The sequence below is a fragment of the Artibeus jamaicensis genome, unplaced genomic scaffold, assembly GCF_021234435.1.
Source record: "Artibeus jamaicensis isolate MK-2021 breed Jamaican fruit bat unplaced genomic scaffold, CSHL_Jam_final scaffold_537, whole genome shotgun sequence".
In the NCBI taxonomy this organism is placed as follows: domain Eukaryota; kingdom Metazoa; phylum Chordata; class Mammalia; order Chiroptera; family Phyllostomidae; genus Artibeus; species Artibeus jamaicensis.
Window position 1 is genome coordinate 38,456,487 of NW_026522047.1, and position 24,426 is coordinate 38,480,912.

The 24,426-nt window shown below is 37.8% G+C and overlaps 2 protein-coding genes across 4 annotated transcripts in view; one reads left to right on the forward strand and one right to left on the reverse strand.

Moving 5' to 3' along the window:
• Positions 1-292: 292 nt before the first annotated feature.
• Positions 293-22,048, reverse strand: ESCO2 (establishment of sister chromatid cohesion N-acetyltransferase 2). Of its 2 annotated transcripts, XM_037135616.2 has the most exons (12): positions 21,974-22,048; positions 21,030-21,090; positions 20,872-20,940; positions 19,268-20,102; positions 17,421-17,511; positions 13,834-13,891; positions 10,964-11,090; positions 9,756-9,887; positions 8,785-8,874; positions 7,600-7,743; positions 5,740-5,915; positions 293-1,868 (listed from the first exon to the last, which is right to left on the reverse strand). In XM_037135616.2, exons 2-12 carry the CDS (start codon positions 21,050-21,052, stop codon positions 1,736-1,738), a joined length of 1,878 nt encoding a protein of 625 aa, XP_036991511.2. In that variant the 5' UTR covers positions 21,053-21,090; positions 21,974-22,048; the 3' UTR covers positions 293-1,735. The 2 variants fall into 2 exon arrangements, with proteins under 2 accessions (XP_036991511.2, XP_053514076.1); XM_053658101.1 differs by lacking the exon at positions 21,030-21,090 and having other exon boundaries at positions 21,974-22,047.
• Positions 22,049-23,761: 1,713 nt separating this feature from the next.
• The window catches only part of CCDC25 (coiled-coil domain containing 25), a 37,703-nt gene continuing 37,038 nt past the window's right edge, over positions 23,762-24,426 (forward strand). For both annotated transcript variants that reach the window (XM_053658476.1, XM_053658478.1), the window contains exon 1: positions 23,762-23,893. In XM_053658476.1, coding sequence (XP_053514451.1) covers positions 23,866-23,893 — 28 coding nt within the window. In that variant the 5' untranslated portion in view covers positions 23,762-23,865. The remainder of the gene's footprint in view (positions 23,894-24,426) is intronic.

The following is a 24,426-nucleotide window of genomic DNA, read 5'->3' on the forward strand; positions in this document are numbered from 1 at the left end:
TGCCTTTTTGTGGCCTCTTTTTAGTGCTGAATAGTAATCCACTTTCTCAATGTAGCTGTTTATTCATCTACAGGAGAACATCTTGGTTGTTTCCAAGTTCTGACAGTTATGAATGAATGAAGCTGCTATAAATGATCTGTGTGTAGGTTTTTGTGTGGATGGATATGTTTTCAATGATTACTTTTTTACAAAGAGCATATACTATTTATAGCCACACACAAAAAAGGAATTAGTATATTCAGTTGTATGAGAATAGACAAAGAATATTGAAAAGAACTTTAATTGATCCATCACAAAAGCATTGAACAAGCAAATAATGTTAATAAAATTTTTAAAATAAAATTTAAAAACAAAAAAACAGTGCAGAAAATAACATTAAAATGTTTGCATAATTACATTTGAACACTTTCACATTCTTTTGGAACTCAGGTTTTTAACTTTTGGTACCACACTAGCTGACAGGCAAATAAAGAACATAAATGAACATACTCCAAAGTTATAACCTGGAAATCTACTTCTGTAGAGAATTATTGCCAGATAGCAGCTAAATATTTTTTAGATTCAACAATCTGAATAATTCTTTACTTTTCAAAGTATCCATGAATTATAACAGAAAACTTATTTTTAAAAATATTAAAACATTTAGCTGTATATATATAAGATTATGTTCTCTGGCCCATCAGCCTAGATATATAGGGTCTAGCCCAAATAACACCCCTTTTTTATTACAAAGTCATAAGCATGTAATTCCGTAACATTCAAGCACTCAACATATCACACTTAAGCACACCATACGGCATTTTAGGTGAAATGTTCAAATTAAAACTAAATTATTACACCCATATTATTACCCTAAATGTCACACTCAAGCAGGCAATACTTCTGCTGGACCCTGTATTTACTCACTAACCTTGGTACTAATACTGTACATTTTGTTAGATGTTGTAGGACAAGAAGTATTTCAGAGATGCAAAACAATTTTAAGTATAACCAACTATGAATCATCGTAACCCCCACTGGGGCATCCATTTTGTTATGAATTTCAATTCCCAATAATTTCACTAAAGATAACTAGCACAATTAGTGTATGCCAAAAATTAAATTACAATAGTGCAATTACTAAGTTTAGTTCTAATTAAATCTGGTGGAAACTGCTTTCAATTAATTTTTAGAGACTAAAACATTAAACCATATCATTCTGTTGTACATAAAAGCATATGGAAGTCTTTACCATCTTACCCCATTAGAAATGATAAATTTAAAATTTTCTAAATATATTCAAACTGAGCTACCTCTAAGGTGAGGATTCTGGGTACAGAATTCAGGAACGACCTTTAAAAACTGGGCATGAGAATGATGTCTTTAAATCTGCCTGTTTGCTTCTGATTGAGGGTGGGATAATCCTGGTTCAAAAGTGCTCCATAAAAGGTAAGCAAGCGGTCCTTTCTGTTGGAAACCACCTTGCTTTGTCAATGTTCTTATGTAATAAGTAATTTTCCAGTTCTGTCTACTGAGTTTCAGAATTAAGGATTCAGAGTGCTAGTAGTGCACAGCATCCAAAGATTTCTCCTTTGAACCTCCATATACTTTTTAACAAATCCCTGACTTTTCAATTCATAAGCGACAGCATATTGTGTGTGTGTGCGCCTCAATATTTTTAACATTCGCTGAATAATTACATAAGAAGTTGTCTGAACTCATCCATACAGTAACTCTTCCACAGTTGAAACTGGCTTTAACAATTGAAGTTGTATACAAGGAAATTAGGAGTGTTGCAATACTTGGTTGCAAATAACTTGCCATCTGGTGTTGGGTCAGAAAATGCTATTTCATCAGTGCTGAGAAAACAGCCAAACATGAAGCGATTCCTAAAAAAGAGGAAAAGAAAATTTAACAATGGAACCAAATTAAATTTTGTTAAATTAAACATTAAATAGTTACACAATTAAACATTAACACAATTTATTTTAAAGCAATCCAAATGTAAAAATTAAATCTCTTTAAATAAATGCTCAATTGAAATGAACATTTTATTTTAGCCCGGGCCAGTGTGGCTCAGTTGGCTGGAGTGCTGTTTTGTAAACCCAAAGTCACCAGTGCAGTTCTGGTCAGGGTACTCAGTGCCTGGGTTGCAGGTTCAGTCCTCTCTCGGGGAATGTACGGGAGGCAACACTGATGTTCCTCCCCTTCTCCCTCCCGCTCCCCCTCAAAAAAAATGTATATCTTACTAAGTGATATTAAAAAAATAATAAAGCACTAAGGGATCATGTAGTAAGATCCCTTAGTGCTTTACTATTTTTTTAATCCTCACCCAAAGACAGAAACACCAACCTGCTGCCTCCTATGTGCACCCTGACCAGAGCTTGATCCCTGCAACCTAGGTATGTGCCCTGACCAGGGATCGAACCCACAAACTTTTGGTGTACAAGATGATGCTCCAACCAACTAAGCCACTTGGCCAGAGCATGACTTAATGCTTTAGATTTGAGATGGAAGTCTAATATTTCACAGAACGGAAAACTGAGGTCCAGAAAAAATTCTGCTAAGACAAAGGGAAGCGTACAAACCATCCATCTGACTAGGTGATCCACAGTAGCAGGCACCTAATAAGAGGCAATATTGCTGATTAAAAGCCCTAGATAATAAAGACCAAAGAAACCCACCACTGATTTTAACCAATAACTGTATTCTTTTCGGTTACACCACATACTCAGAGCTTTAAGAGGATAAAAACTAATCTGCATTTTGACTACAACTCTCTTTGATCCAGAGCTCAGGATTAAAAGTAATGAAATGGTTGAACAAATTCAACAAAATTGAGGGATAGCATATAAAGTAACTGACCTGTACTCTTCAATGTCACAAAAGACAAAGGCCAAAAAACTGGCCCAGGTTAAGGGAAACAAGGACTGAAGAGACAGGACTAAGTGCATTGTGCGATCCCAGACGGGGGAAGGAAAAGGCTGGAGAGGACATTCGAGACAAATGCCAAAATTGAAATACGAGCTAGACATTAGACAAAAGCATTATATCAATATTAAATGTCCTGAATTTGATCAATGAACTGTGCTTATGTAAGAGAATATCCTTGTTCTTAAGAAATAAATATACACTGAAGTACAAAGAAAGTAAATGTTAAAACTGGATGAATCTGGGCAAGGGTATAAGGGGGTTCTTTTTACTATTCTTGCTACTTTTTCTTGAAACCACTTCAAAATAACAACTTAAAGGATTGGATTCAATTAAAAGTTAAGCTTCTGGTATCCTTACTATATAAATGAATAGTGTTTATTGCTGAATGTCAAGGGAAAATATTGGTTTGATTAAATAGTCCTGCCTTTATTAGTACTATCAGCCATAGAAGATACATCACATCTGTGGTTGAGTCCTAACTGTCCTTTTACTAGCTAGCTCATCAGCGTAAGTTTGTACTTAATAATCCCACCTGACCTTAAGGTGATTCTTATGTAAAGTAACTAGGAATAATATTCTACCCTTGTGGGGATTTAAACATGTATTGCCTGTACAGACAAGAGGCAATCCAGCCTAAGGCTGGTCATATACAGGCTAGTTGTTAATTACGTTACCTGTATCTTCAACTTGGACATGTCAGAAAAAATAAATATGTTCTCAAATGAATGTGTTTTATGTTTCTCCTTTGAGGGCAACTTAATGTTTATTCATTATCACTTAGAGATAACCTACTGCCTTAGTACTCAAAGTACAATCTACAGACCAGCAACATTCATCATCACCTGAGCTCATACCAGGAATGCAGAATCTCAGGCCCTACCTGGACCTACGGAACCACACCTGCACTTGAACAAGACCCCCAGGTGATTCATATGCACTTTCAAGTTTGAGAAGCACTAGATTAATTCCTGGTGGTAAGATACTGGCCTTCTACATATAAAATTTATGTATTTCTTCATATAAAATATAGGAAATAGAAGTATTTCATAATTAACTATCCAATAAAAATCTCTGTAGACACCAGTTTTTCTCACTGCTCTGCTTTATAAAGTGTATGTGGGTGAGCAGGATTATGACCAGAGATGAGATCCCCACAGTAGTCGTTGGTGTTCTTTCTTAAAACGTGTATAGAACTCAAAAAGCTAGAATGGTGCTACTCAAAGCGCGCTCCCTCGCTGGTTTGTAATCTGTGATCAAGTACAGTAGTTGAGAGAATAAGTGTTGTGAAACTCACCCATCCAATCTAGATTAGGTGAACTAACATGAGCAAGAAATAAGCTCATTTGTCATTAGAAACTTTTAAGTATCAATATACAGTGTTAGTGCATAGGAATTTAAAATGGAGAATTGCTATTTGAGATACAGTTTGTATACCATAAGGTTTCGTCCTTCAAGGTGTACAATTCAGGTTTTTTAGTAATAGTACAAAACTGTGCAACCATCACCAATATCTAATTCCAGAACACTTTCATTACCCCCAAAATCCCCCTATACCCATCAGTCATCACACTCCAATCACCCCCTCAGGCCCTGGAAACTACTAATCTATTTTGTATCTATGGATTTGCCTATTCTGGACATTTTCTCTAAGTGGAGTCATTCAAAATGGGTTTTTTTGTGACTGGCTTATTTCAAATAGCATAATGTTTTCAAGGTTCATCCACATTGCAGTATCTATATCACACTGTATGGATACACCACACTGTGTATGTCCACTACTGATCATGAACTTGGTTTTCATGTTTTTTTGGCTATTATGAATAATGCTGTCATGAACATTCACATACCAGTCTTTGTGTGGATTTATGCTTTCATTTCTTTTGAACATATAGGAAGGAGTACAACTGCTGGGTCATAACAGTCTATTTCCGAGAAATGGCCTGTTTGCACAGCAGCTGCGCCACTTTACGTTCCTATAGCAAAGTGTCCCATTTCCTCTACATCCTCACCAACACTTGTTATTCTCCCGGCATGAAGTGGTATGAAGTGGTGTCTCATTGTGGTTTTGACTGGTGATTCAGTTTGGATACCTCATCATGTTGAGCAGATTTTCATGTGTTTATAAGCCATTTGTATTTCTTTGAAGAAATGTCTGTTGAAATCCTGACCATCTTTAAATTAGGTTGTATGTCTTTTTATTATTGTATTAAAAGAGTTCTTCTATTCTAGATATAATAGACCTTTATTAGATAAATGATTTGCAAATATTTTCTCCCACTCTGTGGATTGTCTTACTAATTCACTTTTACATTAGTTACACTTAAGAGTTGCAATAAGTCTTTGTTAATTACCTACTCACTGTCAAAGGACATGTACATTTTGTGATTTTTTTGAACTTTCATTTTCTTTGTTTTATATTTAATCATTAAATATTTATTGAAATGTTAATTTTACATCTGTTAAAACTGAATAAAATTAGGACTTGTATTTTCCTTTTTTGTTTTGTTTTTCTAGCAATTCATCTTTATTTTCTTTTATTAGAGTGTTGGTCTGTAACAAATTAAACTATTCTTTCACCGCAGGTAGTTGAAAAGCACTGGGTTAGCATGTCTCAGACCTGGGAAAGAGAATGTTGTATCCTAAACTGAGTAAATTTAATTTCGTTTTGTGGGTTTTTACAGGGCCAACACTTGACTTACTCGGCTTGACTTTGATAGAACTTATCCAGAAGTGTCTTATCAACATCATTCCCTTTGGGTCATGAGCTGGGTGGGAATGGTTCTGGGAAAACCAATCTGGGTCCATTTTATTTATTATATTCCTTACCTAAGAGTATCAACGAGTCGTCTTGCAATGCGCTTTCTTCTCTTCAGTCTGAAGACCCAGATTCTACTTATCCCACAGACTGCAGGGACCGGAATATCTGAACATTGCCACGCCCTGTGACATTCTCTAGAGTTTGGGGATTCTGGACCGGTTGGTTCAGACAGGACACGGAAGGCCTGCATATATATAGAAGCATCTAGAGTTAACAATACAGGTAAGTTCACGTTTCTTTTTAAAAACCATCCCTTAAACAAAACTTGAGAGTCTAAAATTAATCTTATTATCCCTTCACCAAAAATGTTACAATTCTTTCAAATTTATTGAATTCTTACTGTTTTATAGTTACACAATCCTTCAAAAAAAATAGTAGTGGTGTGGAGATATTCCCAACATGCCAGTGTACCATTATGAAACTTCCCTCTTTTATTAAAAAGAGAAAAAAATGTAAAAAAAAAAAATCAGACTGATTTTTAGTACATAAAAATCTCTTATTCTCTCCAACCTAACATGTATATATATATATATATTTTTTTTTTACATGTATATATTTTTAAAAACCTGAAAACACTAAAGATTTTTACATATTAATTACAAAATTTGATTGGCATCTATGGTTTTTTAAGAAAATGTTTTATTTTGAAATAATAAGATTCACAGGAAGTAGCAAACTAGTACAGAGAGGACCCATTTCCCCCAAGGGTGACACCCTCCATAACTATGGTACAATAGCAAAACCAAGAAATTAACATGGGTAGAATGTATGTGTACAGTTTCGTGAGCATTCATTATGCCCGTACTCAGTACCATTTAACCACCACCACACTCAAAGGACAGAGGTACTGCACCATCACAGAAATCTTCCTCTTGCTACTACCTGTTTAAAATCACACCCACCTTTCCCTCTCCACAAAAAGAGTATAAAATAAATTTATGCTAGCTTCATTTCATGACAGTGAGTTGAGTATTTTAAAGGAAGGAGACAAGTGTGGAATATGAACACATTTGAACTATAAATCTCTAGCTAAAGATTACCCTGTAAAGTCCTTGAAGGCAAAAACTACATCTCTCTATTCTAGAACAAGGTCTGGCAACTTTTTCTGTTAAGAGGCCAAATTGTAACGATCTGGGCTCTTTGAGCCACGTGGCCTCTGTTGCACCCACTCTAACTCACCATCTGGCACAAAAGCAGTGGCACGTAACGCAGAAGTGAATGAGAGTGGCTGTGTTCCAGTACAACTTCATTCACAACAACAGGTTGCGGCCACATTTGGCCCACGGGCTATAGTTGGCTGACTCCTTTTCTAGAACGCTGCTAATCAGCACCTAAAGTGGATTCTAATTAAGGAACGAGTAACCACAATTTTGGCAAATATACAGGAGTGAGCAAAAGTAGGTTAAATTATAAGCCATCATTACCCAAAAGATATAAGGATACAAAATAATAACAATAATAGGAAGAAAAAGAAGAAAAATAATACAAATAATAAAGAGTAATACAAAAATAAACTGTGTACTGACAACTATAAACCTACTTTTGCCCACTCCGTATTAACCTGCACTAAGCTACATGTTCATTACCTGGGATCTACAGATTTGCTTATTTTAAATCACTATACTTTATAGGCCAGGTATAGAAATGACTGTGTGAACATGAGACTGACTTAAGTTGTCCTGCTTTAATATTGCAAAATACAAATATTAACAGAAATAATTAACTTCAATTATTCATGTGGTCAAGGGTGTTTCAGCAGGAAAAAAAAGTCACTTATGGTAGTAGTCTTAAATGCTTACTGAAACCTCTCCCAACTAATTTATTTTGCTCACAAATTATGTCAGTAATTTAACAGACTTACAACGTACCTGTGTGATAGGCTCTGCAATTAAACACCCAACTACTCTCTTTTCATCGGAGATGAAGAGAAAAGTCTTGGTTTTGTTTGGACACCTGGGAACAACTTGCTGGAAGCCCAATTCACTGTCAACAAGTTCTTGGACATCTTCTACCTAATGATTTAAAAACCAAAAGAGATGAATTTGTTTTAAAAAGTATAAGAGAAACTATAATTATATACCCAAAATTTACAATTACTATCATTTTAGCCTCTTTTATTGTCATTTCCTAAATCTACATAGCCTTCCTTTCTCCCAATTATTTCACTATTGATGCACGTACCTGCCACTTTGCAAACTGGGTGTTAAGAACCTGTCTTAAAGATCCCTTTCAGCAGAAAGAAATTCAGACTCCTGGGAGGGAGAAGGAGTATCAGTGCCAAAACAGGTTTTGTTTCAGCTTTATTCATTGTTTACTGGGGCTAAACACCCAGCTAAATAAATGCAGGCAACCCTAACACAAGAAATAGACTCTGGAGCCACTCATCTCTCAACAATGAAAAGTTTAGTTTCTAATCTTTCCCAAGTGGAAGATAAATAAATGTAAAGGATAAGCTGTTGTCTTTTTTAAACTTTTTTATTTTTAGAGAGAGGGGAAGGAAGGGAGGGAGCAAGAGAGAGATAGAGAAACATTGATTGGTTGCCTCTCATAAGCACCTCAACCAATCGGGGACTGACCCTGCGACCCAGGCATGTACCCTCACCTGAAATTGTAATCAAACCGCAACCTTTCTCTTTGTGGGACGAGGCCTGAACAACTGAGCCACACCAGTCAGGGAGCAAGCTGTTGTCTTCAAACTCCAACTGCCATTCCTTTAATTGTCTTATAATTCTAAGTTTAGTTTTGTATGAGCTACTATGAAAATCATCCTTACATGTGTACCAAAGTGGATCATATCAGCAAAGGTGTTTCACTCTTCAGCACTGGTGATTTCATGGTTGGGGAGAAGAGGCAGGAGGAGAACAAGGATTAAAAAGCTAGTGCCCTGGCTGGTGTGGCTCAGTGGATTGAGCGCGGGCTGTGAACCAAAGGGTCGCCAGTTTGATTCCCAGTCAGGGCACATACCTGGCTTGTGGGCCAGGTCCCCAGTGGGGGCCAAGTGAGAGGCAATCACACACTGATGTTTCTCCCTCTTTTTCTCTAGTGTTCCATACCTTTTTGATAGCATAACTTGGATCGTGTGGCAGGACCAGCACAATTTTCCCATCCCAAAACTCTGCTACTACACGTTCTTTTTTCCAGCCCTGCCAAAGGGAAAAAGAGTCACAGTTTAATTTGAAGAGGAAAAAACCCCCAAACATTAAATAAATAATTTAGTTTGGAGAGGACAAAAAGAACAGCGAATGATATAAAAAAAAAAGATAGAATAAAATCCAATTAAAAATGGGGGAAGGAAAACAAAAGATGCTTAGAACAAAGTGCCCGTCCTCAAGTGGCTGACGCTCTATTGGCAGATGTGTGAATACATAACCTAGTACAAAACAAGGCAAAGTCAGATAAGTGCTCTTCATAGAAGCATGTAGGATCCATCATACCTACTGACTTGGGAAAAAATAAATTACTAGGAGTGTGAAAGTGGGGGATGGATAGAATAATAAAACAGGCTAAAAACACTATGAAGCTATGAACCACAGCAATAAAAACGGGGGTGGGGGGAGGATGCACTTGAGCAGCAGGTGTAATCATAAAGGTAGGGGCAACAATAGGATGTATTCGGACCAGAAAGTTGCTTGATAAAGAGACCTCAGAAAAGAAAAAGCCTAGAGAAGTCACAGAAAAGCTGTTTTCTAAGGCTATATCTATAAAGAAGTTAAAGTGAGGAGGAGGGGGGCATCCTCGTCTTCGAATTTTGTATCTTGACTGTTCCGCTCCGCTCAGAAGGCTAGAGGTAAGAATGCAGGGTGTTCACTTAACCTAGAACAATACTTCTATTATATTAGGATAGATAGTTTAAAATGGCACTTTTTAACTTTTAAATACCATTAGCCTCAAATATTAAGGACATGAAACTGCAGATGGTGAAATATTTATGAATATAGAGGTCTTTCGATATTTAAGCAAAAGCCATGTATCTTTTAAAGCAGTTTTACTTTCAGGACGAATTGGAAGACTAGCATTTACTCACTGTGTACTTGATGCCCTCCAGAAACCTGTGGTGGTAGTGAGCGTGTTGCAGCCCGTCCTTGGGGCTGGAAGCCATGTAGATCATGCCACAGGACTTACACATGGTGGCTCCGAAGTGCTTCTGGCCTGCGTCCTGTTCAGGGGAGGGAGGAGCCATGCAAGTGTATCACAGATAGCTCTGCATTTAGTTCTTGTAACCATTCATCAAATTTCTCCTTATTTTCTTCTATGCTGGCACAAGTGAAGTACTAAATGAGTCTGGACAGTATATCTTCCTTCCCCGCCCCCCAAATAAAAAAATGAAAAAGAGAAAACCTAAAAAATGCAATAAGTTAATAAGATAAGTGGAACTATCTCTTAGAATGGACATGTGAAAAAGAAAAAAATCAAGATTCTTTAGCTAGATAGACCCATAGTTCTAAGAAGGAATAGATTAAACACAAAATTTACAGCTAAGATGAACAATGGAAACTTCTTTATTAAGCTCTTAAATAGAAACCTAAAAAAGCCTTGTTTCAAAGACAAAGGGCAAAAGTCTTAAGACTTTTGTATTCATTATATAGTATTTTTTCCTTGAGTATTTAGAAATATTAAAATTCTTGGCCCCGAGTTGATAAAAATAAATATGATACATAACAAAAGTTAAGGGAAAGCACAGATAAATTAACAGGGAAATCAGGAGTATTTGATGTCCTGGCTTACTAATGAACCCCATTCTATCCCATAAGGCCTTGCTCAATGTTACTGGAAATACCAGGTTCTGCAGTCGCAGGGCCAGAGAGCAAATACCTCATGCTTTGCAGACCACACATGATTTGTCACATATTCTTCTTTCCCCAACCTTTACAAAATGTAAAAGCCATTTTAAGCTTACAGACCGTGGTCTATACTTGGCCCATGGCCAAAATTTGCCAAACCCAAGTCTAATACAATGTAGCTATTCTCATTCAATCTTTTGCTGATCAACAATAATGTTCCTTACTTGAAGACAACTTCTTCATCAGCTTTCTGCTAAATTATTAGCATCACCCAACAGTATCAATTTGAAAATTCACTTGACTACCTTTAAATGCTGCCATCACAACAAAGCTGGCATTTACAACTCAAAATATCTATAACCCATGTTAACTATGCTAAGACAGCATGGCCGATTCATGGTCTACATGTGAGAGCCACATACAGGAGGAGCATTGTTTTGAACCTACTCACAATAACGAGCTGGTCTTTTGTTTCTTTGTTTGTATCTCTGGCACTAGTACTCTTCTGTGTATTGATCTGTTTCGAGAAGTTAGTAGGTGTGATGGATCCCACAGGAGACTGTTCTTCAACTAGAGATCTTGAAACAGAAAGTTGATAAATGTTATTTAATAATTTAAAATGGTTAGAGAATTACAATGAAAAGAAAACTGATATATATATGACATTTGCAGAGCACCTGACAATTTTAGTGCTTTCTAGAGACAATAACTTGATAAAGCAATAGGACTGGGAACAATGAGAAGTCGCAGGCCCACTCAGGATCAGTAATTTACTCAAGGTAAAAGTACCCAGTAGAGAATGGCACCAAGACTCAAACCCTCGTCTTGTAACTCCAAGTGCCAGGGACTTTCATCTGTGGTATCAGATGCGCATGTGCAGGATCTCTTCCTAATTTGACTTCAGTCATAAAAAATAATCTTTTGTTTGCTTTATACATCTTAGGACAATATTTACCCATGTAGGTATACAGAAATTCCTGGAATAACACAACAAATAAATAGACTCGAATAAAGCCCACAGATCCATAGAAGTCAGCCATCAGCAAAATGACCCAACAAATTTTTACTTGGGCAGTGGTTGGGGCTAATACATGCACTGGTCTTCATACCTAAAGCAACACCCCACTATTCTCAAATTCTTAGGAAAAAGTGGTTTGGGCTGGATAGATGTTGTCAAGGCAACCTTTTCCCATTAGGAAAGAATGTAAGGATTGTCTTATAGAGGTTGCAGATTGAAGCCCCTCAGCCAAAATTTGGCTAGCAGGTAAGTTTTGAATAACATGGTGTTTAAGACTTTGGACTAGTTGCTAGTATTTTAAAAATGTAGGAATTTCACTTAAAAATGTGTATTTCCAATATTGCAAGAGAAATCATAAGATCACTAGACCTCTATTTCTTCAAAGAACCTACTAGATAGATAAAGCTAAACAGCACACACCCTTTTACATGGGGCATGCATTCTCCAGCTGGCTCCACTGTCCACCCAGCTTTTCTGACTGCAGGTACTGAGTTTGTAACCCTTGCCTTGTAATAAAAAGGACCTTGGTTTTCCAAGGAACAAAGGAATAGATGCCTCTGAGAGTAGAGATAAAGAGAAAAATAGGCAAAGAAACAAACCTAGTACCTAAAGCAAGAAATTCAAAAAGGAAAAAACCTGATAATAAGAAAACACTGGGTGGAAAAAACTGTTTAAGGCTTTAAGCTAAGCCAAGCTGTCTTGTCCTGTGATCATTTGATTAGAATGGCTTTCAAACTGACTTCACTAACCTAGGGTAAGAAATATATTTTACATCATGACCAATGGAGATACACATATATAACTTTAAAAAATGTGAGATGCATTATTCCATTTAAAGAATTCTAGATATAATGCCCTTAAACTGCTTTGACAAGCTGCTGATGGTAATTATTTAATACCCGTAACATAGAAAACACACGTCTAGGTTGGTGGCTCTGGTCTCTCTATGCAACCTTTGCTAAGTGACTCAGCTCACAACCACAACCTCTTTCTTTACTTCTATCTTAGCCATTTTAACATTTTATTATATGTATTTGTTTAAATGCCCATCTGTCTCAAACCATAATTTCCTAGATAGCACAACCGTATATTATTCATCTTCACATAACTAAAAACTCAGAATAGTTTAATATCACATAATATTCCATAAATGTTTGCCAAATGAAGGAATAAACCAAAAAACGAATGTGAGACCGTGAACCCAGAGAATCTGTAGTCTACCTAAAGTAAAACAGATTAAACCACAAAAAACTGTAGGACCTTTTGGGTTCTACAAACTTAGCAATTTCAAATGATTCAACCAATAGTATCTTAATATCTCCTTATGCTAGATTAAATTAGTTTACAACCTTTATCAGCTAATTGTGATAGATTTCAACCCTTAATAAACAGTCACGAAAGTAGACAGATGAGAAAAGGGAAGAGTGAAAAAAATAGGACTACAACCTTTGAAGGGGGAACATTGCCCACCCAACCCAGTCTCCGAGGTGCTTTAAGGTGAGGAGCACCTAAAAGTAGGAAAACTTGGCTAGGAAGTTCCTTGCTATAATACCTATAGTCATGTATTATTAAACAGGGAGAGAAGTATCACAGCTCCTTAGGAAGATGTTCAGACTATAAGAAACTTCTACTGAAGTTTTCAGAACTTTCTACTATCAAGCTCACATTCACTCAGGCCTTTCCACACCGCACTCTTAGCTTTGACAGGATAGTGGTAGCTTCTACTGGGATTTATAACAGCATCAAGATGCTGCGAGTTACTTACTCTTCTGAGCAGAATTTTCCCATCTATAAAATGAGGGTAATAATAGTACCTACATCTAAGGTCGTAAATGCTCATTAAACATCAAGTATTACTGATACGTTATTACTCAGGGAAAGCAATATTGCCTAATGGGCTTGATTCAAATACAGATTCTCGTCTTGGCTCTGCCACCTAATAGTTGGCAACTGTGGCTGAATTACTAAGTTTCCTCAGCTAAAAATAATTGATAATAGTATCTTCCTTTTAGGTTGTTGTGAGGATCAAGCAGGATAAAGGATATAAACTACTTATTATGGGCCAGGTTCTACATAAAAATGTTGGCAATTATTATTACTCAAGCCCATAAAGATCTTTCTCTTCTCCCAACTCTTAGGTTCTTACAAAATTTCTATGAAAGGGTGTGATTTCACCTTCTATTCTTAATGTCCCCTTAGTAGAGAAGGGAAAAATGTTCTCCAAATTAAGATGTTTAAGAATAAAAAGAGATCCATAGACTCATAATTAAATCATCACTGAACATTAAAAGAGCAATTCCTACCTTTTTGTATTGACTGAAGATGCACTGAAGATGGGATAGACCGTGAACTCAGGAGAAACTGGTGGGGGAAAGTGACAATAATTTGTATTACAAAATAAACTCAACGTTTTATAGCTTAAGATTTTAATGATGAATAAGACCAAAACACTCACATTATTTGACTTCAAGACTTAATAGTAATCAAGACAGTATGGTATTGGCAAAAAGGTAGACCGATGGAACACAATAGAGAGCCTAGAAACAGACCCTGCAAATATAGTTAAACTGATTTTTGACAAAAAGTCAAAGATAATTCAATGGAGAGAAGAGAGTCAACAAATAGTGCTGGAACAAATGGACATCCATATGCAAAAAAATGAAAACACACATACATTAGCTCAAAATGGATCACACATCTAAGTGTAAAATGTGAAGCTGTAAAACTTCTAGAAGAAAATATAAAAAAGAAAAATCCACATGAACTTCGATTTGCTTAGTTTTTACATAAAACACAAAAAGCACAATACATGAAAGAAAAATTAAGCTGGACTTTATCAAATTAAAACTTTTTGCTCTGCAAAAAAACTTAAGAAAATGAAAGGACAAGCCACAGACTGGGAGTAAATACTTGTAATCATATTTCTAATCAAGGACTTGTATCCAGAATACAAAAAGGCATCTTAAAACTCAGCAATTAAAAAACAATCCAATTAAAAATGAGCAAAAGAGCTGAACAGACAGTTCACCAAAGGTATAAATACAGATAGCAAATAAACACATGAAAAGATGCTCTGCATCATTTGTTAAATGAAAAGCACAATGAGATTTCACCACATACCTATGAGAATGGCTAACATCAAAAAATTGACAACAATAAATGGTGGCAAGAACAATGAGTCATGGGAACTCTTACTCATCGCAGGCGGAAATGCAAAATGGCGCAGTTGTTGTGGGACAGTAGTTTGACAGATTTTTATGAAGTGAAAACAAGATTTACACACAACCCTGTAATCATGATTCTAGGTATTCACCCAAGTCCTGTGAAATCTCACACCCACAGAAAGACATGTACACAAATGTTCATAGTAGCTTTGTTCATAACTGCTAAAAACGGGCAGCAACCAAGATGTCCTTCAAAGGGGAAATAGATAAACAGACATGGTATAGCCATAGTTTAGCCAAAAAAAGCAGTGAACTATTGATATATACAACAATGTGGATGAGTCTTAAATGCATTTTACTAAGCAAAAGAAGTCAGAATTGAAAGGCTGCATGTTGCACAATTCCATCGGTGGTAAAACCATAGGGACAGAAAATACATTGTAGTTGCCAGGGGAATGGGAGAAGAGGCGTTGGTGACCACACAGGGTACACACAGGGGATATTTTGGGTGAGAGAACTGTTTTGTGGAGTACGCAGAACCATAATACATGGCTCTCTGCACTTGACAAAATCCACAGAACTGTATGACAAGAAGTGAAGTGTAATGCATGTAAAAACAAAAATCATGTGTCGAGGGACCCTGAGATGTACTGCAGACTGTGACAAATAAAGCCAACTGTATTAGAACTGTATGGTATAACTACTCTGAAGGAAGTAGGGATAGAGAGGGAAGCTGACCTTTGTAACTTCACAAAACGCTGTTTTGACTAGAAAGTATATGGCTAAAGACAAAAGGACCATACTTTATTTCTCTAGTTGGTAAATTTGTTTCTCATAGATTATGAATTAACAATTTAAAAACTGTTCTGCAGGTATGGGAATGAAGAATTAAGTAGGTGGAGAGTGAATGGTGAGAATGAGGTTTTCCACTGTCTGAGGGAAGTTACAGATAAACAAGAAAGGGATAAACCCTATGGTACTGGATTAGAGTCAGAACATCAAATGTGAACTTATGTTTCTTTAGTACATATACAGATGGAGAGATACAGAAGCAAAGATAGCTATGCGTGTATACGTGGGTTAGTATATATACGTGTATTCCCCGGCTCTGTCTGCTCAGAGGGCCTAGAAACAATGACATGCCAGTAGCAATGAGCGTAGTGAGCCCAGGTATTGGTTTCTACATATTATTCCCCAGTAGAAGAAACCAGGATTCCTTGGAGAAATGGCTAATTCTAGGACTGGGACAAGGAAAATACACAATGGGACTGGAGCATCTTACTAATGCTAAATAGTAAGGAAGTGCTCAAAAGACAAAAGGATGGTACATGCCAAAGAAAACTGACTTGAAAAGATCTCCCAATGGTCTGAGCAATAGATAGATAAGCCTACATGATGGGAAGGGTACTTTACCTCAGTGGCATCCTTCCCCAAAACCCATTACTCCATGGGTTAATCATGATAATTATTAATCATGATAAAAACATCAGACAAAACCAGATTCAGGAACATTCTGGTCAGTACTACTCAAAAATGTCAAGGTCAAAAAGGTAACCCACCCCACCATTCTGTTGACATTGTGTCAGTGAGTGCTGACTCTGACTAACTCGTAGCTTCTAGATAAACAGCGTGTTTGTCTAAGAATCCCAGGATCTAACTTCAAAAGATACAGACTCTGGCCTTCAGGCATCCCAGCTCTGGGAGATTTGCTGACCCTAAATCGTAACACCAGGAAGACGCACACCAGACTGCCACTTGACCGGTTTTAAGGTCCTTCTCAGAACAGACTGTGCTGGTCTGCACACAGAGGACTTTTCACCCCCCCTCCCTTTGATCTCTTTATTGTTTTCCCTCTCCCTCCTTATAAAAACCTCTGCCTGTGCCGAGATGTTAAGATGGGCTTTGGGACGAGTGTCCCCCATGTTCACAGGCTGCCAGCTCTCGAATCAGCCATTTGTCCATATAGTAGCACCTGCCTCTCTAGAATTGGCTTGTGAAGTGGCCAATCAAAAATCGAACAAATGAACAAACAAACCTGGAAACAAGCAAAAGACAGATATTGTCACAGAGAAGAGACTAAGGAGACATGAAAAGTAAATGCAGTGGTATCCTGGACTGGATCTTAGAACAGGAAGAGGGCATTCATGGAAAAACTGGTGAACTCAAAGTCCAGAGCTTAGTTAATAGTCATGTACTAATGTGAATTTCTTGGTTTTGACAAAGGCACCATGGTAATGTAAGGTGGTAACGTTGGAAAAAATAGGGTGAAGGATATATACAGGAATTATCTGAACTATCTTTACAACTTTTCTATAAATCTAAAATTTTTGTAAAATAAAGCTTATTTTAAAAAAGACCAAAATTAAAATAGTTGATTAAAGAAAAATAACACATTGAAAGTTGGCAAACTTTTAACTTTGCATTGAAAACATAATTAGAGCTCACTGTCTACAAACAAGGGCACACCAGGGGAGAGTCTGACCTGCTCCGGCCCGTTACTCAGCCCGTCTGTCTCCTCGTCTATGAAACGTGCACACAAATCTATTCCCTGGGGTTGTGAGAATTAAATGATAAACTCCAGTTATTAAGTAATAAACTTTCATCATTTGTATTCTACCTTCATGGATTTTGCCATATCCTTTTACCAATTATCCTATATAATTTCATAGTGATACACTTAATGGAGCATTGTCATAATAAATTCATTTTGAGAAGTTTTCTCTTACCTGCCTTGTTCCCACTGTGAGAATCTTCCAAAGGAAAACACTTATTTTCACCAGGTTTATGTTCCCTTGAAGAAACTACTCCACTTGAATCCTGATGATAATGAATAAGTAAAAATTAAAAAAAAAACAACCCGAAGTTCTTAACCATTTTCCATTTAGTGAATGAATTCCAATAAATGTTTCTAAAACTAAATACCTAGTTTATTATAAATTATTTTATAACATGACTTTAAATCCTCAATTTTCAGCCTATTTTAAGGGCAATTTCCTCTATGTTTACTAAATGTTCATAACCTTTTAAGACAGAATGCATATTTAAGTGTGCAATTTGTCATCCTATCAAAAATGTATTTATAATTTCTGATAAAGATGGCAGAATGGAGATCATAGAACATCCTTTATATAATAAATTGAATAAGATAAGTGAGGGAAAATGGCAAAAATTTTCCCAGGAGCCACCCACTGGAAAGGGACAACCTTTTGTCATAAGGTTTAAAAACAGGCAGCCAAGGAAAGAAAAAGAACATTCTTAAGTATTTGGAGAGAGTTCTAACTCCCCCTTTTGGGCAGTAGCTGAGAAGTGGGAAAAGCAAAGTAGCAAAAAATTCTGACAAATTTCACTAACATTACTAATTTGGTGAGATTTAGAGAATATATAGTTTGGGGAAAAGTTCTTTTGATTAAAGTAGAACTATTCCAGACCATAATATCTCAGTAGAGATGAGCCAAACCACCATTTCTTAAGGCTCCATAATGAGTTGAGGAAAGGCTATGCACTCAGTAATGAAAACAGAATTCACCCCTGACTAGTAGAGATGAATACTAGTAGTGGGTATTTAACAAAATCTTAAGAGAGGAGAGCCTTGTTCAACAAATTTAAGATGCACAAAAGCACACCTTCTCAAACTAATGATAACTAGACAGAATCCAATATCCAGCCCCTTAAAATGAAGCTCAGAAAATAAGGCAGAAAAGAGCACTGCAGGGAATTTGTCATGTCACTGTATTAGACAGACACGGAGAATAGGAATCAGGAGATGCCTGGGGGGAAAGGCAGACCTTGCTCTACTTTGTGCTGCTGAACTGAGAATTAATTTTAGCTTGAATTGCCCCCCCAATTTAAAAAAATTGAGGAACATGTATATAAAGTAAAAAGATATAAAGAATAGAGTTTGATGAATTTTAATAAACTTACATACCCATGTAACAAACTCAAAACCCCCATCAAGATATAGGGTTTTTGTATTGTTATTGTTTGGGCTAGCTGTGTTAAATTTATGAGCAAGATCAAAAAAAGCATTGAATAGCAACGATGAAAACATACTGCATAAAGTAAACAAAAAACCCAACTGTATGTTAACAGTGATCATCTCCAAGTACTGGGTTTCCAGACAATATATTTTTTGTACTTTCTGTATTCTCTATATTTTCTAGAATAATCCAGTACTTTAAATAATACGCTGAAACAAACAATTAGAATCTGCTTATTCGCTGGAAACCTACTACATGAATTTCATTATTTCTACTTTCTAAAAACACCAACTACCAAATAAAAGTCGTTAAGCTTCTCTGGACTTTAGTCATGAGGGATTTTAATAAAATATATACTTTAGTGCCAGAAAATGATGATAGGCTCCCTTTAGCCAAAAAGGGGAGAAAAGTCCCATCTTTCCACCCTGCCTCTAAATTCTTTAGCGTGATTAAACTATACTATTTGGATCCATAAAAGCAGTCCTCTAGACTGCAAATAAAATTTTGTTCAATTATATTACATATATAGGTCGTATATTGAAGTTTTGTTATATAGCCAACTTAGTTTTTTAAATGATACATTTAGTTTTCTTTACCTTTATTAATTTCTCTTCATTGTTACCTCTTGTACCCAGCAGCTCAATGTTCAGTTCCTTTTCTATTAACAAGGACTTTGGCACTCGTTTTGTCTCAAAACCTTTTCTTTCACTGACAGTCTCTACATCAGAATGTTTAATCACTTCTGACTTACTCTCTTGAGTGAGTCCCAGGATTGGCTTATTTTCCAGAGATGATTTTCTAAGAGAGGATTTTTTTCTAACAAAAAATGCTGCTCCACCCTGGAGCGTTACTTGTGGTTTGACTTTTTGGCTTAGAACTCTAGGAGCAGGCAGATTATTCTCAGCTGAATAACAATTGTTCTCTTTCTCCGCACTTGGTTTGTAGGCCACTCGATTTTGCATGGAATTTTTAGAATTCTTTGATACAGGCTTGATGCACTTATAACTTGGTTGACCCTTAGCAGTTAAGCTCTTCCGTGGTTTTTTGTTCATCTTCTTGGAACGAACTGGTTTTCCCTGCATTTTTTCTGTCACACCAGGAAAAGACTTAGCTTCATTACTAGTTTTTAGACAAATGGATCTACTCTCTTTTATCATCTTTCTCTCCAGTGGATTGAGGTAACACTTATTTTTGTTGTAAAAGGATACAGCAGACACAGAAGATTTAAAAGGTGAGCCTTGATTTGCAGATGGTAACCTAGTTTTTTTAGATGTCTGGAGCAGACTTGAAATGGCATGGCCTTGTTGAGAGTAAGGCAACTTTTCTTCATTTTTATCACTGCTTTGGCAAATATGTTGTTTATTAGGTGATGAAAATATGTTTTCAGTAAAGTCCAAAGTTAATTTCTTTGATGGAATGTCCGACAATAGGCTATGAAAAAAAAAAAAAACAAGGTCCATTGATAAGACTTGTTATTTTGCTTCAATTTTTGTCACTTTACTGCTAAGTAATAAACAACGCTACCTATATGTCACATTAAAAACATTACATCTTCTCCACCAAACATCCGTCCATACACATTATCTATTAGTTTAACAGTAGGATCTCTCAAGTTGTTTTTACCAAGCAAAGCATTCAAATAGTTTTCAAAAGATAGTGTTTGTGAAAACACTGTTTACAAAGAAATTTTCATATACGTGTGTATATGTATGTTTTAAAAGTATTTTAAAGTCATGGCCATATACAAATTATAGCTCATATACTTTGTTTGAGTGGTTCCGAGTCTTCTAAAATGATTAATTCTATGTAACTAGGGCCCGTTCTGTGGGGAGTAGTTTACATTTGGTATGATACACAGTAAGTACTGAGTACACAGACTTTCCAGACTGGCTTACAGACCAGCATCTACTGTATAGAAAACACTGTGTTAAGAATCATGTAAGAGAGTAGAAAGGAGCAAGATAATGGAAGATTTGACATATATATTTTGAAGCCATAGTAAACAGCTCTTTCTGTGATTCCTGAAAAAGCAGCAAATAATTAGTTTTGAAAGCTTACAGTATTTTCAGACTAGTATTAGAATATAAAATATTACTATAACCAGTGGAAGAATGGAAATTTTAAGAAATAGAAGAAAGAAGATAAGAAAGACAGGAAGGTGCATTTTTCTTTTTTAAGAGTTTCTACCCATGAGACTCACTCATCACAATTCAAAGAATTCTGCTTCCTTTTCCTTGGAGTAAAAGCTGACATCTTCTTAATTGAACTCCTAGAAGCAAGAGGACAATTATAATAACCAAATTCGTCCAATGTGCATAGAAATCACTATAGAAATTATACCTTAAAAGTCTGAATTACTTTTTGTATGGGTGACGGTCCATCAAGATCCAAGAAAAGGGTTTCTTTTTTGAGCAAATCACTATAATAAAAATTTAAACGATGAAGGTAAAAAAAATAAAAGGAAAAACACTAGTAATAAAACAGGAAATAAAAGCAGGGATAGTACCTATGTTTCAAGCTGGAAAATGATCTTACCAAAAAGGAAATATTTTTTACCCTATTTTAAGGCACACCCTCCCCTTTCATTAGCCCTATTAGTTCACACCAAGTTGAAACATTCATCTTCTGCAACAACTCCCTTGCCATTGCCCTCACTCCACCCCATCCCCACCCCTACCACCGTTAGATGCTGTCCTACGCCTCCATTCCCTCTATGCTTTCTTAATATTCTCCACATAACACATTTTCTCGTTGGTGTAACCGCATTTCAACAGCCTGTATATGCAATGAAACCATTCTAACTTTTATTACGAGTCCAGCAAAAAACCCTCTCCAATTTTACCAGTCGAGGAACCCCAACTAAGCCGCTCCTTTGCTTTTACAAAATGCCCTGCCCTCCTTAGGCTGCTGACAGTCAACAGTCTTGCGCCTTAACTCGAGCAGACGGCGTGTTGCTCAGCAAAGTTTCCCCCTCCCCGTCCTTCGGACCAGGTTTGTTTTGTAAAATGACACAAGCGTGATTTCAAAGTTAAACAGAAAAACCAGGGTCTCTGGAAATTAATGTCAGCTGCGGCTTAAGGGAAGACCCTTCTAAGGCTGAAAGCGGAAAAGAGGAATATCTTTTCCTCTTTCAGCCTTAGAAAACTCCGGCGTCAGGAAGAGAGGAACCAGGTGACGTGACCTGGAAGTGCAGAGAACCGGTTGGTGACTTCGGTCCTTGACATTCACCCCCACCACGTTCTCTAGAATCTCCCGTTCTTCTCGGTCTTCCAACCCGCACCTCGGCCCCCTGCGGCAATTACCTGCACCCCGGAGTCTGCGACCTCTCCTCTCAGTCAAGCCAGTCGCTCCGCCACTGTGTTCAAATTATCGCGCGCCAGGCTAAGCTGAAGCTGCTGTGTCCCGATTCGCCACTTCTCAGCGCTTCCAGAAACTAGATCGATGATTGCCGCATTTCAGTTATTGCCCCGCCTACTCGAGAGGCGGTCTCCTAGACTCTCCCGCCCTTGGGAGGTGAAACTCTCTCCACTCAAGGAACTATGCCATCCACAATCCCTTGCGGCCGCGCCTGGTTCCACTCCCCAGGTCCTGTTTAGGTGTGTTCTGGGAATTGTAGTTTTCCATAGGATAAAGACGCCCTCATGAACATTATGGGGTCACTTGGTGTAAGACGTTTTTGAGATTCTCGAGGCAATTATATTTCAGATTTGAAGCTTTAACCTTCAACCTTTTTTTTACTAGTATGTTAGGTTTCTAGCTTATTTTATTTTTGAAGTTAAATTCAAAAAATTAAGTCATAGCACTATTATCTGCTATGTGCATTCTTGCACACTTTATGTGTTTTAATTCATTTACTCCACACCACAACCTATGAGGTATGTATTATCATTCCCATTTTACAGAGAATAAAACCGAGAGCCTGAAAACAATGACTGCTTATAGGCCATAATTAGGTTCTTGCTTTGGGGAGCTGGAACATTCCTAAAGTACTCATTGATTGTTAGCTATTGCTTTTATTTCTGTGTAACCAGCTCCTGATACTGTTTCCCCTGTTATTAGACTAATTCATACCAAGTGTAAACATTTATTTTCTGCGACGGAACATTTTTAGTTCTAAATAAACTTAAGTGATGCACTTAACTTCCTAGAATGCAGTCAGAACGAAATAAGAGAAATAGGTCAAAGCGAGGTATTGTGTGAGCTTCAGCGAAGTGAAATTATTACCACTTTACAGCAGGTAGATCTCTGAGGTTCACAGGTTTGAAATTTGCCCAGTTTCACAGGTAACAATTGGCAAATCATAAATGCAGAACAGTCCTAGCCGAAATCCCAGAGGCGTGTTGCTTCTGGGGAGTATCACTAACAATCCATATGAGTTGAGTGAAATGTCCTAATCCCTTCCTCCTATTAATTTATGTAACGCTAGCAAATAATCGATAAATTAGCTGCTCTACTCATCTATATTTTGCAGGCGAGGGAGGTGAAGCACAGAATGTATCCAAATGTGGGCCTTACAAGTGGTGGAGGTAGAATGAGAATAGCGGAGGAATTTGGGTTCATTAAAAATTTAATGAACTACCGATGTATCAAGTACCGCGATTGGCTCAGTGAACATCCAGCTGTGAAAAAGACAAACAGTTTATGCTCTCTGGGAGCTCCTGCGGGGGTGTGGGGAGGCAGGTAATACCAATAAATAAGCCTCAGGACTTAACCACACACTGGGTGGAGGTACCAGCCAATGACATTTTTCTTTTAAGATAGTTTCATGCAGGGTGGAGGGAGGTAGAAGAGGGTAGAGGGGGCATTAATGGTGATGGAAGACTTTGCTGGGTTGGTGAACATACAGTACAATATACAGATGTGTATTATATGATTATGCACCTGAAAACGGTATAGCTTTATAAACCTTTACCCCAATAAGTTCAATAAAAAAGAAAAAAGGAAGATGGTGTACCCTTCACCTCCCCGCCCATGCTCTCCAACCAGCAGCGGTCCCGGCCCCATCCCCACCAGCACCACTTCCTTGCCAAGACCAAAAGTGGCACTGACGGCCGGCGTTGTGACGCGGCCCAACACCCGCCGGAAGTGCGCGCAGAAGCTCCAGGAAACTGGCGGCCTCTGCGTCTGGTCTTGTGCCCTTGGAGAGTTGGGCGCTGCTGCTCCACGCTGGGGTCGCTGCGCCGTCGCCGGCATCATGGTGTTCTACTTCACCAGCAGCAGCGGTGAGTGGGCGCCAAGACCTCCAAGGTCCCTACTCCACTGTGCGTTTCCGAAGCTGGGCCGCCCGGGGCCGCCGCCAAGCTGGGACGTTATCCTAAAGCGCCTCCTCCGCGTTGGGCTCCTTTTTTCCCCGTTCCCATTCGGTCCTCTGACTCATTCCGTCGGGTGGTCTCCGAGTGACCCCTTGTCAGGGCCCGCGGGGTGGGGGGTGGGGGCGGCCGGAGGAACTGTCCCCTCTGCGGTCTTTGCGTCCGGGAGTGTTCTCTGGCCTCAGTCGGGAAGACTATTGTTACCTGGAATAGGGCAGTTTGTGGGCTTCTTCACACCCCATTTCACGCCCCCCCACCTTGGCCTTTATTCTGGCTGCGCCCTAGTGATTATGCACTTTGATAAACACAGGAGATACCTGTCAACAGCTGTCGCATGGGCAGTACGCTTTACCCTTCTAGAACAGGATTGATTGTAGGGTCTCCATGCAACGACAGCGTAAAAGACCTTAGAATGGTAAGCAATCTACTCACTGGGTAGACCTGAT

Excerpts from the sequence above, each read along its gene's own strand:
- ESCO2 (XM_037135616.2), bottom strand. The coding sequence starts at position 21,052 with ATGGACCGTCACCCATACAAAAA. Across the intron at positions 20,103-20,871 it reads AATTCTTTGAATTGTGATGA|CCTATTGTCGGACATTCCAT; the intron begins GTGAGTCTCATG and ends TTTTTTTCATAG. Across the intron at positions 5,916-7,599 it reads TTGCAGAGCCTATCACACAG|GCCTTCCGTGTCCTGTCTGA; the intron begins GTACGTTGTAAG and ends ATATATATGCAG.